General features: G+C 41.5%; 1 protein-coding gene across 4 annotated transcripts in view; it reads left to right on the top strand.

Moving 5' to 3' along the window:
• LOC125462455 (tudor domain-containing protein 5) overlaps positions 1–18275 on the top strand; it is a 45649-nt gene that overhangs the window by 15587 nt on the left and 11787 nt on the right. For all 4 annotated transcript variants that reach the window (XM_059654166.1, XM_059654167.1, XM_059654165.1 and 1 more), the window contains exons 6-14: positions 2809–2865; positions 3805–3958; positions 5003–5127; positions 6626–6825; positions 8470–8682; positions 9398–9464; positions 10409–10609; positions 13739–13921; positions 16435–16605. In XM_059654166.1, coding sequence (XP_059510149.1) covers positions 2809–2865; positions 3805–3958; positions 5003–5127; positions 6626–6825; positions 8470–8682; positions 9398–9464; positions 10409–10609; positions 13739–13921; positions 16435–16605 — 1371 coding nt within the window. The remainder of the gene's footprint in view (positions 1–2808; positions 2866–3804; positions 3959–5002; positions 5128–6625; positions 6826–8469; positions 8683–9397; positions 9465–10408; positions 10610–13738; positions 13922–16434; positions 16606–18275) is intronic.

The raw sequence follows: 18275 nt of genomic DNA, 5'->3' as shown, positions 1-18275 counted from the left end.
AATTACTAGGGGTCATGAGTTCAAAGTGAGAGGAGGGAAGTTTAAGGGAGATATGCGTGGAAAGTTCTTTATGCAGAGGGTGGTGGGTGCCTGGAACACATTGCCAGCGGAGATGGTAGACGCAGACCCGTTAGCGTCTTTTAAGATATATCTGGACAGGTACATGGATGGGCAGGGAGCAAATGGACACAGACTGTTAGAAAATAGATGACAGGTTAGACAGAGGATCTCGATCAGCACAGGCTTGGAGGGCTGAAGGGCCTGTTCCTGTGCTGTAACTTTCTTTGTTCAAACTATTTGCAGTTAGGAAGTTCCGGTCGATATTTGGGAAGTTGAAGTCACCCATGACAACAACCGTATTACTTCTGCACCTTTCCAAAATCTGTCTCCCAATCTGTTCCTCAGTGACTCTGTTGCTATTGGAGGTGCCTAGAGAAGACTCCCAATAAAGTGACTGCTCCTTTCCCGTTTCTGACTTCCATCCATACTGACTCAGACAAACCCTCCTCGACAACCTCCCTTCCTGATAGCATCCCTGATTAGCAATGCCACTCCCCCACCTCTTTTACCTCCCTCCATATTTCCTTTGAAACATCTAAACCCCAGAACATCTAACAACCCTTCTTGCCCCTGTGATATCCAAGTCTCCATAATGGCCACCACATTGTGTCTCCAAGTACTGATCCATGCTCTAAGTTCATCACCCTTATTCCTGACACTTTTGCATCAAAATGGACAGACTTCAACCTATCCCGCTGGCTGCAACTTTGCCCTATCAACTGTCTATCCTTCCTCACAGACTCTCTGCATGCTGTATCTACCTATACACCAGCTACCCCATTCTCTGATCCATTGCTCCGGTTCCCATCCCCCTGCCAAACTAGTTTGAACCCTCCCAAAGAACTTTAGCAAATCTCCCACCCAGGATGTTGGTGTCTCTCCAGTTCAAGTGCAACCTGTCCTTCTTGTACAGGGCCCACCTTCCCCAGAAGGTATCCCAGTGATCCACATCTGAAGCCCACCCTTCTACACCAGCTGTGTAGCCACATGTTGAGCTGCACTCACTGTCTATTCCTCGCTTCACTAGCCTGTGGCACCAGTAGTAATCCTGAGATGATTACTCTGCTTGTCCTGCCTTTTTAGGTTCCAACCTAACTCCCTATATTCACTTTTCAGGTCCTCATCTCTTTTTCTAGTTATGTCATTGGTACTGATGTGTACCACAACTTCTGGCTGGTCCCCCTCCTCCTTAAGAATCTTGTAGACTCGATCCAAGTCATCCCTGACCTTGGCACATGGGAGGCAACATACCATCCAGGAATCTCGTCCTGTCTGTTCTCCTACCCTTGAATTTCCTATCACTATCGCTCTCCTATTCTTCCCCCATTCCCTTCTGAGCCACAGAGCCAGGCTCTGTGCCAGAGACCTGGCTGCTATGGCTTTCCCTGTAGGTCCACACACGCACATGCACACAACAGTATCCAAAGCAGAATACTTTTTATTGAGGGGAACGGCCACAGGGAATCCCTGCACTATCTGTTTATTCCCTTTCCCTTTCCTTATAGCTGGGTGACTATCGTTATCCTGTAACTTGGGTGTGACTACCTCCGTATAACTCCTCTCTATCACCTCCTCAGCCTCCTTAATGACCCAGACTTCCTCCAGCTCCAGCTCCTTAACACAGCCTGTGAGGGGCTGGAGTTGGGTGCACTTCTCGCAGGTGAAGTCAGCAGAGACACTTGTGGTGACCCTTACCTCCCACATCCTGCGAGAAGAGTTGCTTGAGAAGAATTAGAGTTTAAGATCTCTAGTTGAACAACTTTTCTTGATTTGAAAGGAAACTCACTGATATGTACTTGAGAAGTAGCAAGATAATATTGAGGCTACCAAAACCAAATTCTACAGCGTTGTTAATAGATAAACAGAAAGGCAGCTTGTTCAAGGCATCCAAGCTTTGGGAAGAATAATAGCTCACACACAGGCACTGGGCAGAAATTTCCCATTGACTTAGAGCACCCACATTCAGTTAATTATTCAAATGCTTAGTGGTGAAAAATAGGCTTTTAGAAAGCTTAATCTGAGTACTCGCTTTCAAAATGCTCCCAAGAGCACACTGTGTATTTGAACTTAATTAATGTTGCATTGTGATTCCATTAGAATCAAATACAAATCACAGGACGTAATATTGAGCCTGCTGGCTCTTAAGCATTCCAGGTGGTACCATGCAGGACCTTTTCTGTGCATTTCTAATTAACATATTGCAGGAAGAACAGTATGGTGTTGGAAAATCTTATCAAATATGCTAAACATCTGACACCTGATGACAGAGAGAAACTGAGGCGGTTGCAACACAGAAAAAATCAGTGGTAATCAGAATCCCTAAGGGTAATAGCTGTTTGAACCCAATAAATTGTTTGTCCTTGATCCAAGATGCATGTGAAAAGGTGCATGGACATCAGAAAAACTATTTCATCAGGAACAAATGTTTAGATTGGTTTGCCCAGGTAAGTGATGGGGTTTGAAGATGTTAATTTTAAGACTTATTAGACTAAAGTGCTGCTTGGCCTGTCTCTCTGTCCCACTCTGTCATTAATTGTCTTTGATATGCATCACTTTGTTGAGCAGTTCTTTTTAACTAGAAGTACAACTGATGTGAAATTTTGAATGATGTAGAGACCAATAGCCACAAGCTTAACTGACTTCAGATTAGTTCAGCCACTACTTGGGAATAAAAAGCTTTTAAAAGTGTGGTGTTAGTTTAGTCCTGCGCGTGGCTTCTAATTTAATCTATTTTTATGTCTAATTTAGACAGTAACACAACGACCTGATGGGTTATTGGCATCCAAACTCCCCACAGAATTCAAGGTAACTCCAGGAGTCATAAGTATGTGCAGGCAACCTGTGGATCAGTACAAGAGCCCCGACACATTGGGATGGATTGTCAGTTCTTCCAGTGAGGCGTGTCAATGGGGAAATATTAAAAATAATTAGTTGACAAGTCTGCTTGCATGTGAATAACTTTCTCTGTATTTGACTGAAAAATAATTGCTCACTTGTCAATGTCGCAAACATGAATGAACTATTATGTTCTCTGGAATGTGTCCATTTTTCCCTTAGCTTCTGATCTTTGACGTTTTTGCAATGAATTTCAGCACTCCGTGCTAAATATTATTAGGTACTGGCTGAATTATATTTTTGAAGTACACTTAATGCTTTAAATGGGATTCAGAGGATTCGGAAAGAACAAAGGGGGATGTTTGTGGAATGAAATTGTTGTTTTGATCTTGGTGGCTTTGGAGCAGAGGAGCAATTCTTCTGAGGGTTTGCCAATATGAGACCTGTCTGGGCACCTTAGCTGAAGGTGTGAGCCAGCTAAATTTTTAATGTGAATGTACTGAATTAAGTTGTACAAATTGACATGTCATTTGTCAATCGTATTGCCAACCATTCTTACTGTTTATTTCTCCTACTGTTTTGCCAAATGTTAATCAATTGTTTGTCACCTAGATCGCCAAACCTGATGGAAAGTAAGTCTGAATTAGCCTTCTGTTTCTATTTATGAAAGTTGACAAACTCAGCGCTAAATTTACACATTGAAGTAGTCTTTAATTTGCAAGGGATGAGGTAAGGTACACCTACAGGGGCAAATCTAATATTGCTAGTAGGCTCCAGGTGACTAAATGATAATCTAATTTGTTTGGAATCCACACTGTGGTTTGTATCCTGTTTAGTATCTGGTGTGTAAGCAGCTACAAATAATAGGAAATGTCTTAATCTGAAATCTGTGGTCTTCTTCACTTGCAGAATATTTTTGGAATGGAACTTCCCTTAAAGGAGTTGGGCTTTTATAGTGTGACTGAGCTTGTTGGTGCCTTGAGTGATACCGTCTATGTGGAGCGTGACTCCGTGAATCAGGATTGGCTAGTCTTCGACATTCGACACCACAAGTTGCTTCAAAGTAAAAGGCTAATAAAGTACTGTGTGTTTCTGTTTAGTCATAAGTTAGCCATCTTTCAGCAACACTAAATCCCAGAAATTCTTTAAGGATTCCTACGACCATAGTCATTGTTCTAAATTTGTACAGATTTGTTGTTTTTCATAAATATTTAAATTAATTTTTATTAATTCTTCTCTGACCCTTCTTTTAGCGTAGGCTTTTAGAGCGTAACGTTTGAAACTCCCTGAACTTGTGCTATAATTGACATTCCCCAGCCCTATGAAGTAAAGAAACCCAAAGATTCAACACCCTCTGAAAGAAGTAGTTAGTCCTCATCTCTGCCCATTACACTGAGAGTGTGGCCTATGATTTTTGAGTCACGAGTCAAGGATAACATCTGTGTCCGTCCTGACATCTCCTGTGAGAATCTTGTAAAGTTATTGAATGACGGACAAGGCTTCAAAGGTCACGTGGCTTTATCTCATTCTTGTGTGCGTGATCAGAATTGATTAATGATGTTCCATCAGGTTCATTCCATAGTTTTAACATTGTTGCGTCCTCTCGCTCTATCTGGTCATCCCTGTTGTAACCTGTAATCATTGAAGCCTACAGTGATGAAATGAAAACAATGTTGGAGAAACTTGCCGGACCTGGTGGCGTCAATGGAGATATATTCAAATATTTCAAGTCCAATATAAATTTTCAAAAGACTCGCACTGCACGTGAAATGTTAACTCCATTATTTTACCTCTCCAAAGACACTGACCCGTCTGAATTTCTCCAGCACTTTGCTTTTATTCACATGTAATTAGAATTAATTTGATCTATTCCCCTTTCGGAGCTGAAATATGTTACTTGCTTCTGAGTAACCTTTTCTCCAAGCTAAACCAACTTGGTAGAGCTACTTTTCAACTGATACCTTTTTTAAGGTATTAATTTCGTTTCACTTTGGTACTCACTATGGTATAGGTATAGCATTGCACATACTATTGCAGGTGGGGCTGCATTTTTATGAAACAAAAGATATGAGAGTAGTGTTAAAATATATTTTATCCTTTTTTCTAGAGCAAGCTGAGCTACAACTCAACAAAATCAATTCATTGGTGTCAGCAGACCAGGAAGGGGCAGTTATTGCAGACAGTAGGGAGCCTGAAAGGAATTTGAATCTTAAAACAATTAATGTGGAAACGGTAAAGGTTTAAAATCTTTTTCAAATGAAATCTTATCTCAGCTACTTTTTTTTATTATTATTATTCAATTTTTAATGCCTTGGCTCTGATCCAAAATTGGGAATTTCTTGCAATGATTACAACAGATGCTATTTGTCCCTAATATTACTCCCATTTCTGTTGCCATTTTGGTACTGTCAGTTAATGTTCAAATATGTTGGCAGATTAATTAGTAAATGGAGAAATGTTAAATGGATGTAGTAGGTAGAATGACTTGAATGTAAGAATTATGTAACCAATAATACCTCAAGGGTGGAGGACTACAAAATGGATTGGTACTTGGAAATTTCCATACAGACTGGGGAGTAGAGGGTAAATAGCACAATACTGCCTGTCAAAGATTTTTTTTTCAAAATTCCATTGAAATTATTCTGTAGAAAGTCTCCACAGCTTCAAATTCTTCTCTTCTCACAGCTGATTTTAGAGAAGAGAGCTGTCAGGAAGAGGGCATGGGACATTCTGAGGAATGCAAGGTGACAACAATACAGAGATGGTAGAGTCTGAAAAAATAGTTGCTGGCAGGAAGTCAGAGGGCATTCTGCTATCTAATTGCAGTGAAATGGAGTTTATGTTTATTTTCTCTCTGAACTGTAATACTCGGCACCAAAAATGCGCAGGACGCGGCTGCTTTTGGGAGATAGGTTTGCTTCTTTCGAAGTGGGGAGGGTGACAAAAACTCAGTCCTCTGCTCGTAAGACTTTTGGCAACAAATTGAAAGCCCAATGAATCTTGGCATCTGGCCCCTTACATGGCTACGTTGGCTGAACATCTGCCAGGGTTCAGGCCTTCCATCTGTAAGCATAGCGCAGCTGTACATGACAGATTTGGAAGGGAAGCTGAGGATCTTCCTTCTGCGATGTCTATGTGTCATTTGATCCCTCTCCACTGTTCGATTATATGTGTAACTGTCTGATGGTTCTTCACTTTTGAGGTCTTCTATTCTTCTTATCACTACAATCTGGCAACATGGTGGCTCAGTGGTTAGCATAGTTCCCGAGGCTGTAAGGCAGCTGAGTTCAATTCCAGCGTCAGTCTGTATGGAGTCTGCATATTTTCCCCATGTCCACATGGGTTTCCTCCAGGTGCTCCAGTTTCCACCCACAGTCCAAAGATGTGCCGGTTAGGTGGATTAGCCATGCCAAATTGCCCTGTCGTGTGCATGGATGTCTAGGCTAGGGCGATTTAGCCATGGGAAATGCAGGGTTACAGGGTTGGGGGATGCTCTTCAGAGAGTCAGTTTGGATCCAGTGGATCAAATAGCCTGTTTCACATGGTAGGAATTGTATGATTTAGAGTGACAGGCAAATATGTGGTGAGCATCACCTGCAGTTAACCTCCAAGCCACTCCCCATCCAGTTAAAGATGAACATGTCAGTAGGATAAGGCAAAATCTATGAAAACTGGTCCATGAAATGAAGAGAATAAGCCTTGTTTTACAGTTTGTTATCCTATTATACAGGTTGCAAAGGTATATCCACCAGAAATTGAGATTCCACCAGATGCCATACAGGATGGAAATCTCTACAAGCTGCCAGAGCTGGAGGAAAATTCCTTTGTCTGTGTGTTTGTGGAAAGCGTGACTTCACCCAGCCAGTTTTATATCCGTTTCTATGGGGATTTCACTTCAATGATGCTCGAAGATCTGATGATAGAGATGAGGTACAGACTTCTTAAAAACCCATTGGGCTAGATTTTGCCAAAAACTTCAGGACTGCGATGTTGAAACCAAAAAGGGGCCTCGAGTCTGTACTTGCCAGCAGTGAGGATGGCTCAGCCATTTTTTTTGACATTGGCCATAGCCACTTTGTTGCCTTAATAAGCACAGTGGGTTTGCAGCAGAGGCCTTACCCAATCAGAGAGGTGGCAAGTTTGGAGCCTCGGAGAGAGAAGTGGGCACTACTGCAGTAGAATGATTACCACAATGGTGTCTAAACATTTGAGCTGCAAAGCGTTGTAGAACTAAACAATCTAGCCTGGCAAGTCCAGAAAGGATTCTCCTCTTGAGGTTTCATGCTTGTGCCACCATTAATGGAGTGTGAACACCACTTAACTCTGATAACCCTGCCACTTGCTGCACAAACCCCACCTTCGTTAAACTGATGACCTTCACATGCAGTGGGAGGATTAGCTGGTGCTGGCTGTCAGATGCCAGTAAGGCTGCAATAATTACCCTAATCGGTACTTTTACAAGCTGCTTGCTCCACAGAGACAGGAAGCCATGAACACATGCTTTTATTCTTCTTTAATGCTAACCTAAGATAGAAACAGCAAATATAAATTATCCCCTAAACTCCCCATGCTAATGAAAGATTTATCGTTGATTTTCTGAACCATAATTAACATACAAAAGTCAATTGCTTTGAGAACTACTGAACAGAGACACCATGATTGGGGAGTTCTTTTTTTAATCTTGTTCCTTTCATAAATCATTGAGCAACATTGCAAAAGGAGTCCAGAATTAAGTTGCTTTTTCTGTCACAGTAGAGATGCACTTAATGCATTAAGTAGTTCTAGTAGACCCTGTATGACCTCGTTATTTGTTTCCTCTGTGTGAACAAGCTTAGGGAATACTGGGTCCAAATTGAGATCAAGACATTCCTTGTACTTTAACTTATCACAGAAGTCAAGTTGGAGGGTAAATGGCAATGTACTGAGGTGATTATAGTGCAAATAAAAACTGAAAGAACTGCAGATGTAGTAAATCGGGAACAAAAGCAGAATTTGCTGAAAAAGCTCGGCAGGTTTAGCAGCATCTATGAAGAAAATTGGAATTAACATTTCAGGCCCGGTGACCCTTCCTCAGAAGCCTTGAGGAAGGGTAACTAGACCCAAAACATTAACTCAGATTTTTCTTCACAGATGCCACCAGACCTCCTGAGCTTTTCCAGCAACATCTGTTTTATGTCTGTTTATAGTGCAAATCTGAATGGGTAACCCTGTCACTCCTGATTGGTAAACACGCATGTTTTACAGGTGAGCAACATATACTAAAACATGAAGTCCACTCCTTTTACTTTGGGAGAGGGCCGGATAGTCAAACACTTCTTTGCATTTCATGTAGCTGTTTTCCAAGCATTTCCTTCCATTGTTATCTGTGGGAAAGGTAAGAGGAGAGCTCAATTGTATTTTAATTCTAACAGAAGAGATTCTGGCCTCCTTGTTTGTATATAAGTTCAGTTAAGTAGGTCTTGACTTTGTGGATGCATTTAAAAGTTCAAGCCGAGCAGGGCTAGACATTTCGTAAATGATTGTTCTAAACAAGCATTGCTGGGCTAGGTATTAATTGTAGTCTTACCTTTTCAGACGTTGCTATTCTTATGAGGAAGTCTCTGAACGTTATGTGATGCCAGATTCATTTATCCAACCAGGACAAGTGTGTTGTGTGCGAAACCCTGATGATGTGTGGTGGTATCGTGTCATTATCCATCGGGTGCTAGATGAAAAACTAGTGGAGGTGTACTATGTTGACTTTGGAGACGTTTCTCCTGTGGAAAGATCTAGACTAAGATTCCTCAAGTAAGCATTTTTTTTAATGTGGTTTTTATGTCCTGCATTTGTTTGGGGTTCTGCTCATCTCCAGTCTGGATGATGTGAAGAATCGAGTTTTACATTAGAGAATGAGTTTACATGCACAATTTGAAATAGGTCATCTTCCTCTGCAGCAGTCTTGCTGTAATGGTCAGTGAGTGTTCATGTTGAGTATCCAAAGAAACCACTACCTGACATGATCCATGAGGAGTAGGAACCATTGTTTGTAGGGAACAAAATCAGTGGGAAAGTTTTTAATACAAATCCATAAATCTCCATGTGTAAGTACACACAGATTGGGAGCAGTAGTAGTCTTTTCAGCCCCTCAGATCTGCCTGCCGTTTGACAAGGTCATGGCTGATCTGATCATGGCCTGACTCCACATTTCTGCCTAAACCCTCAATACTTTGACTTAGTTTTTAGTCAAACTGGTTCAAGTCTTAAAGTTGTGTCATTGTGAGTCAAATAGTTGTAGCTTTGCTTGAACCTGAGCTCAATGTATGTCTCCAGATACCATGTACTGAAGTAACCGTCCATCAATGAATTTGTATAATGTGGGCATGACATGCACAGACCATCTGTAAACTATATAGAGAGCTTACAAACATGAGTAGTATTTTGTCTCAACAGGTTTTTTCCAACCTATGTCTTGAAAGCCAAACACCTGTGAAGATTCATAAATATTTTCTCTTGTTTTCCTTAGATGTTGTCATTCAAAGCTTCCGGCCCAAGGGATTCCATCAACACTTATGTGGCTACAACCATCTGAGGTGGGGAAAAGGCGAAGAATACTTTCAAGTATATGCTGTGTTTTTGTGGAGAAATGCAATTTAGCATTCTCTTTCTAGTATCTTACGTTATTATTTATGAAGGGTTAGCAGATACACTTTTCTAATGATAGGGGTATCGTTAATGTGTAATAAACTATTCTATAGCCTTCAGCTGTAGTGATACTGTGCTCTGAAAGGAAATACCCCGATCATTGCAGACTCAATGGGCTGAATGACCACCTCCTGTTCCCACATCTTATCGTCTTGAATTCTCACCCTCTAATTCAGTGATTTCAGTTACCTGTGCATGATTGCACATAATACTGGCTGTCGTTTTTTTTTTTAATCCTTACTTCTGACCAACTCCTTTAAGTCTACCCTTTGTTCCTATTTTTATGCATCACTTTTTACTGTCAATGATTGCCTGAACCAGGATGAATGAATAAATGGAGCTCCAACAGGGAGGAACAGTCTGGGGACTGCATCTCTTGGGAGTAACCAGGGTGGACCCATTTTTTTTTTAAAAGAAAGGTTCCTAAGTTCTGGAGCTAAATATTTTCACTTTTTTTTTTGTTTATGGGTCATTTGAACAAAACCCAATGACTCAAGCTCAAAATACTCCTTGAATAACATCACCAAAAAAGTAGTTTATTTCATGCTGTGTGGACAATTGTCTACAATTTCACCATAATTAATGTGAATGAATTTCAAGTTTGAAAATTAACGTTCTTCCTATGTTAACATTGAATTGTATTTGTGTGTCAGTTTGGTTTATCAATTATTTACTTTGTTTTTCCTGTTAATATTTTGTCATTCAAATATTGGAAAATTGAATCAATTAAGCCCTTGTTTCAACAGGTTACATTTCTTTGCCCTAAGATGTGACACCTGTGAATTGTGATTCAGCATTTCATTGTAGAGTTTACATTTTTCCTTTTTGACAGGATGATTGGAGCATTGCTGCCAAAAGTCAGTTCCTGAGATTCTGTGGAAAACAACCGCTGGTGGCACTGATCTGTGGATATGTTGAGGATGTGCTGCACTTATTCCTTTGTGATACTTCTACTGATGAAGATATTTACATTAATGATGTCCTTACGAAAGCAGGCCATGCTGTACCCTGTCTCTCAAATGATGCCTGTAAGGTACAATCAAGTATACTTTTTTGGCAAAAAGAGGAGGGGGTGTAGCACTACTAATCAGAGAGGGTATCACAGCTACAGAAGCTTCCATTGTCGAGGAAGATCTGCCTACTGAGTCAGTATGGGTGGAAATTAGGAACAGCAAGGGAGTAGTCACCTCGTTAGGGGTTTACTACAGGCCCCCCAATAGCAGCAGGGAGATTGTAGAAAGCATAGGTCGACAGATTTTGGAAAAGTGTGGACGCAGTAGGGTTGTTGTAATGGGTGACTTTAACTTTCCTAATATTGATTGGAACCTCCTTCGAGCAGAAGATTTGAATGGAGCTGTTTTTGTAAGGTGTGTTCAGGAGGGTTTCCTAACGCAGTACGTTGACAGGCCGACGAGGGGAGAGGCCATTCTAGACTTGGTGCTCGGAAACGAGCCGGGGCAGGTATCAGATCTTGTGGTGGGAGAGCATTTTGGTGATAGTGACCATAACACTCTCTCATTCTACATAGCTATGGAGAAGGAGAGGATTAGGCAGAATGGGAGGATATTTAATTGGGGAAGAAGAAACTATGATGCGATTAGACACGAGTTAGGAAGCATGGACTGGGAGCAGTTGTTCCATGGTAAGGGAACTATAGACATGTGAAGATGGTTTAAGGAACAGTTGTTGGGAGTGATGAGTAAATATGTCCCTCTGAGACAGGCAAGACGGGGTAAGATAAAGGAACCTTGGATGACGAGAGCGGTGGAGCTTCTAGTGAAAAGGAAGAAGGTAGCTTACATAAGGTGGAGGAAGCTAGGGTCAAGTTCAGCTAGAGAGGATTACATGCAGGCAAGGAAGGAGCTCAAAAATGGTCTGAGGAGAGCCAGGAGGGGGCACGAGAAAGGCTTGGCAGAAGGAATCCGGGAAAACACAAAGGCATTTTACACTTACGTGAGGAATAAGAGAATGGTCAAAGAAAGAGTAGGGCCGATCAGGGATAGCATAGGGAACTTGTGTGTGGAGCCTGAGGAGGTAGGGGAAGCCCTAAATGAGTTTTTTGCTTCTGTCTTTACGAAAGAAACGACCTGTGTAGTGAATGAAACCTTTGAAGAGCAGGTGTGCATGCTGGAATGGATAGAGATAGAGGAAGCTGATGTACTGAAAATTTTGTCAAACATTAAGATTGACAAGTCGCCAGGCCCGGATCAGATTTGTCCTCGGCTGCTTTGGGAAGCGAGAAATGCAATTGCTTCGCCACTTGCGAAGATCTTTGCATCCTCGCTCTCCACTGGAGTCGTACCTGAGGACTGGAGAGAGGCAAATGTAATTCCTCTCTTCAAGAAAGGAAATAGGGAAATCCCCGGCAATTATAGACCGGTAAGTCTCACGTCTGTCGTCTGCAAGGTGTTAGAAAGGATTCTGAGGGATAAGATTTATGACCATCTGGAAGAGCATGGCTTGATCAAATACAGTCAACACGGCTTTGTGAGGGGTAGGTCATGCCTTACAAACCTTATCGAGTTTTTTGAGGATGTGACTAGTAAGGTTGATGAGGGTCAAGCTGTGGATGTGGTGTATATGGACTTCAGTAAGGCATTTGATAAGGTTCCCCATGGAAGGCTCATTCAGAAGGTCAGGAGGAATGGGATACAGGGGAACTTAGCTGCTTGGATACAGAATTGGCTGGCCAACAGAAGACAGCGAGTGGTAGTAGAAGGAAAATATTCTGCCTGGAAGTCAGTGGTGAGTGGGGTTCCACAGGGCTCTGTCCTTGGGCCTCTACTGTTTGTAATTTTTATTAATGACTTGGACGAGGGAATTGAAGGATGGGTCAGCAAGTTTGCAGACGACACAAAGGTCGGAGGTGTCGTTGACAGTGTAGAGGGCTGTTGTAGGCTGCAGCGGGACATTGACAGGATGCAGAGATGGGCTGAGAGGTGGCAGATGGAGTTCAACCTGGATAAATGCGAGGTGATGCATTTTGGAAGGTCGAATTTGAAAGCTGAGTACAGGATTAAGGATAGGATTCTTGGCAGCGTGGAGGAACAGAGGGATCTTGGTGTGCAGATACATAGATCCCTTAAAATGGCCACCCAAGTGGACAGGGTTGTTAAGAAAGCATATGGTGTTTTGGCTTCCATTAACAGGGGGATTGAGTTTAAGAGTCGTGAGATCTTGTTGCAGCTCTATAAAACTTTGGTTAGACCGCACTTGGAATACTGCGTCCAGTTCTGGGCGCCCTATTATAGGAAAGATGTGGATGCTTTGGAGAGGGTTCAGAGGAGGTTTACCAGGATGCTGCCTGGACTGGAGGGCTTATCTTATGAAGAGAGGTTGACTGAGCTCGGTCTCTTTTCATTGGAGAAAAGGAGGAGGAGAGGGGACCTAATTGAGGTATACAAGATAATGAGAGGCATAGATAGAGTCGATAGCCAGAGACTATTTCCCAGGGCAGAAATGGCTAGCACGAGGGGTCATAGTTTTAAGCTGGTTGGTGGAAAGTATAGAGGGGATGTCAGAGGCAGGTTCTTTACGCAGAGAGTTGTGAGAGCATGGAATGCGTTGCCAGCAGCAGTTGTGGAAGCAAGGTCATTGGGGTCATTTAAGAGACTGCTGGACATGCATATGGTCACAGAAATTTGAGGGTGCATCCATGAGGATCAATGGTCGGCACAACATTGTGGGCTGAAGGGCCTGTTCTGTGCTGTACTGTTCTATGTTCTATGTTCTATGTTCTAAGTGCCAGTGTAGCAAGCACATTACCGTTTATTGTCTTGAAATGGCCCTGTTTAATTCCACTGATCCATGTGTCAGTTTTTTTTTGTCTGAAACGGTGATTAGTGGGCTTTTTGGATCTTGTTGCTGTTTGTCCTGATGCTGGGGGAGGAAATGAGGCAATATCCCGGCTCTTACGTGGTATCCTTGCCTCAACATGGCAAATCAGATGTTTTTAGAGAGCAAACAATTTTGCTAGTTTTAAAAAGAAACAAACTGGAACAAAACATGGGTTAGTGTGCTCATTTTAAAATTAGTGGACCAAGACAAAAATAAATTTAGAAATTAAGGAGCAAGAAAGTCCTTTTTACCAGCTTTTGTTGTATCTTGGTTGAACTCAAATAAGCTATGAAATGTTTTAATTTCTTTCTTGCTTTGGTTTTAGGCATTTGAGGAGTTTAATCCAGCTGCCTTGTATTTGAAATCAAAGCCAGTTTCTGTGAAGGAGATTTCGTCAAAAGTTAAGGCATGTCCAACAGCTCCACTTGACAGGAAACTCAATCCCAGTACAGAAGAGGAGAGTGACAAAAAAGCAGACCTCCCAATATATGGAGATAACAATGAAGAGGTGAGCTAATCTTCATTGTGTTGTGAAATCTTTAGTTTGACTCTTAATATTCTCTCAAACCACGTCAAGACCACATGCGTTAATCAGGTTTTCAGGCAGATAAGTAAATGTACCTAGGTAGGGGTGACTGGAGGAACCATAGAGAGAGGATGCTTTTAAGATTAGAGGAGGTACACGTGATGTGGTTAGGACTACATTGACTGGGGTTTAGAAGAATGAGTGGGGGGATCTCATAGAAATCTATAAAATTCTAACAGGACCAGACAGGGTAAGTGCAGCAAAGATCGGTACTTTGTATAAATTATTTGGATGAAAGTATAGGAGGCATGGTTAGAAAGTCTGCTGATGACACCAAAATTGATGTATAGTTGAAAGTGAAGTAGATTATCTGAGATTACAAAGAGATCTTTATTAGTTGGGTTAGATGGAGTTTAATTTGGATAAATGTGAGATATTGCATTTGGTAAAACAAATAAGGGCAGGACTTATTCAGTTAATAGGACCCTGGATAGTGGTGTTGAACAGAGAGACTAGGGGTCTAGGTGCATAATCTTTTTGAAATTTTTGTCACAGGTAGATAGGGTGGTTAAGAAGGTGTTTAGCACGCTTGCTTTAGTTGCTCGGATCTTTGCGTATAGGAGTTGGGACATCATTGAGGTTATACAGGACGTTGGTGAGGTCTCATCTGGAGTAACGTGTGCACTTCTGGTACCATTCTATAGGAAGAATATTATTAAATTGGACAGGGTTCAGAAAAGATTTACGAGGATGCTGCTGCAACTGAGGGTTGGACATATGGATAGACTTGGACTTCTTTCACTGAAGTGTAGGAAATTCAGGGGTGACCTCAGAGGTTTATAAAATCTCGAGGGGCATAGATAAGGTGAATAGCAAATTTCTTTACCCAATGGTGGGGGAGTTCAAAACTATGGAGCATGTTTTTAAGATGAGAGGAGAAAGTTTTAAAAAGGATATGAGATTTACACAGTGGTTTATGCGTGGAATGAATTGCCAGAGGAAGTGTTGGATGCAGGTACAGTTACAATACTTAAAAGACATTTGGATAAGTACGTGAATGGAAAAGTTTTGATAGGATATGGGCCAAAGGCAGGCAAATGCGACTAGTTTCGTTTGGGAACCTGGTCACCATGGACTAGTTGGACTGAAGGGTTTGTTCCTATGCTGGATGACTCTGACTCTCTGCTCTCCATGACTGAGGAGCCCAAAGATCTGTGGTAGACTATTTAGGACTGGGATAGGGAGAATTGCCTTCATCCAGAATGTGGTGAGCCTGTGTAATTCTCTACCATAGAAATTGGTTCAGGCCAAAAGAATTGAATGTTTTCAATAAAGAATTTAGATACAGTATCTGCGTCTAAAAGAATCAGAGTATGGGGAGAAGGCATCAAAAGGGTACTAAGATGGATGGTCAGCCATCATCAAATTGAATTGTGGAGCAGGTTCAAAGCTGAATGACCACCTGCTTTAACAAAGTGTGGAGCTGGATGAACACAGCAGGCCAAGCAGCATCTTAGGAGCACAAAAGCTGATGTTTCGGGCTTAGATCCAATGAAGGGTCTAGGCCCGAAATGTCAGCTTTTGTGTTCCAGTGATGCTGCTTAGCCTGCTGTGTTTGTCCAGCTCCACATTTTGCTGTCTCGGATTCTCCAGCATCTGCAGTTCCCATTATCTCTGACCTTCTGCTTTTATTTTCTGTGTTCTGTGATTCATTGCAAGGCAAGTATGATAAAAACATAATGTAAATCCTGCTTTAATGCCAGATTTCTTATTCTTGACCTGTAGTATCCCAATGAGAAGATTTCCTTTTCTAGCCACTGACAGAAATATGCAGATAGAATTACTCATTTCCTCCTCTGAAGGGGTTTGGACAGGAAAAGGAAATATTTCTAACCACAGATGATTCTACCTAATCACTAAATAGATGGAACAACAACTTTCTCATGACTGCAATACCTTGAAACTAGGAATTAATGATCCATTCCTTTCTAATAACAACACACATACAACTAAGATTTCAAGACCGGTGAGAGGAGAGAGATTTTAAAAAAGATTTGAGGGGTAATTTTTGTACAGAGTGGTTTGCATGTGGAATGAAATTCCTGAGGAAGTGATACAGTCACAGCATCTAAAAGACACTTAGATAATTGCGTGAGTAAGAAATGTTTGGAGGAATATGGGCCAGGAGCAGGCAGTTGGAACTAGTATAGTTGGGATTATGGTTGGCATGGACTGGTTGGACCGAAGGATCTGTTTCTGTGCTATATGATTGTATGACTCTATAACTAATCCATCAGGCCTTGACCTCTGTAATGATCATGTGAAAATGATGGACATGTTATTCTGTGTCAGCTTTAATAATGGGACACTTTATTCTATAATGTTGACCACTCACCACATTGCCTTAATTATGAATGTCATTCACCACCCATTACAGTCATGTATATATCTGTAATTGTGGACAGCCTTTAACAGAGTGATAATTTCTTTCACAGGATTTTGAAACAATAACCTATGACTTGCCATATCTGGAGCCATATCCATTTTGCCCTGTTACTCCAGTTCAAGACAATTGTAAATCTTTGAAGATGTCTGTATTGGAAGCATCTGAACAAGTTGAATATAATGAGCTCCCAGCACTAGAGGTGGTGGAGGAGGAAAAGCTAGTATGTATTATCAGAAACCCAGAATTGATTACTCTAAATCTGATAATCAACAAAAAACCTGTATACACTATTACAAAATGACCTCAATGTGGTGTGCCAGCAGAGGTAACTGGTTTCTGTTTGTCACAAGGCATTTTATATGCCCAGATGTTTAAAAGAAACAGATTTTGTAGCACTGAAGCATATTTGCAAATGATGTAAAAAGCATTGTAGAGTTGGAAACATCTGCTTCTAACATGGTGTTAATAGGTTTCTGCCAGTGGGACAATATTTTACTATTTGCCCAAGATGAATTTCCTAGGTTTCATTATCCTTTTTACTGGTTGTTCTGTCTGTGCTACACTCACTGACTGTGAAGCTGCTTCTGGTTTGGTAGAAAATTCTGTCCCCCTAGTGTACAGGACTAATGGTAAGATTCTTAGCAGTGTCGATGAGCAGAGAGATCTCAGTGTCCATGTACACAGATCCTTGAAAGTTGCCACCCAGGTTGACAGGGCTGTTAAGAAGGCATACAGTAGAGTTTATTAGTAGAGGGATCGAGTTCCGGAACCAAGAGGTTATGGTGAAGCTGTACGAAACTCTGGTGCGGCCGCATTTGGAGTATTGCGTACAGTTCTGGTCACCGCATTATAAGAAGGATGTGGAAGCTTTGGAAAGGGTGCAGAGGAGATTTACTAGGATGTTGCCTGGTATGGAGGGAAGGTCTTACGAGGAAAGGCTGAGGGACTTGAGGCTGTTTTCATGAGTGAGAAGAAGGTTGAGAGGTGACTTAATTGAAACATATAAAATAATCAGAGGGTTAGATAGGGTGGATAGGGAGAGCCTTTTTCGTAGGATGGTGACGGCGAGCACGAGGGGGCATAGCTTTAAATTGAGGGGTGAAAGATATAGGACAGATGTCAGAGGTGGTTTCTTTACTCAGAGTAGTGAGGGAATGGAACGCTTTGCCTGCAACGGTAGTAGATTTGCCAACTTTAGGTACATTTAAGTCGTCATTGGACAAGCATATGGACGTACGTGGAATAGTGTCGGTTAGATGGGCTTGAGATCGATATGACAGGTCGGCACAACATCGAGGGCCAAAGGGCCTGTACTGTGCTGTAATGTTCTATGTTCTATTCGTGCCACCTGATTCACAAGTCCCAATCTGTTCAACACCAAATCTTTCTTTGTTAAAGTAATAATAACAAAGAAAAAGTTATTTTTATTATATTGTTGCTCTAAATCAAAGAATATGACCTCTGGTAATTCCATCTCCAAAGTGAGATTGAACTGAGTGAGCAACTTACTACACTTGCAACCATGTCAGAAAATTTGACACTCAACCTGACATATTTAGCATGAGGTAGATTGTTATTGTACTACTTAGATTTGAGCAGAACATTGCACTTCCCAAAAGTTGATCTGAAAAATTGTTGGTGGATTTAGGTTCCTTAGTCTTCTAGCGGATGCTGCTTCTAGTTATTTGGATAAGATGAAGGTGCTAGAATTTGGCAGACTTCGAAGACAACAAAGGTCATTTAGCTTCACATTCCAAATGCTTCAAATTCAGACGATGCTTTCGGTTTCTTATGCTGAAATTTTTTTTATTGAATAATGGTTTCTGCACCTAAAGTGGGGAGCAATGTTATAACTTTGTAATACCAAATATTTCTGGACATACTGGTTCA

Source organism: Stegostoma tigrinum, chromosome 23 (assembly GCF_030684315.1).
Source record: "Stegostoma tigrinum isolate sSteTig4 chromosome 23, sSteTig4.hap1, whole genome shotgun sequence".
NCBI lineage: Eukaryota > Metazoa > Chordata > Chondrichthyes > Orectolobiformes > Stegostomatidae > Stegostoma > Stegostoma tigrinum.
The sequence above is the reverse complement of the archived record's forward strand: the minus strand, read 5'-3'. Positions and strand labels throughout refer to the sequence as shown.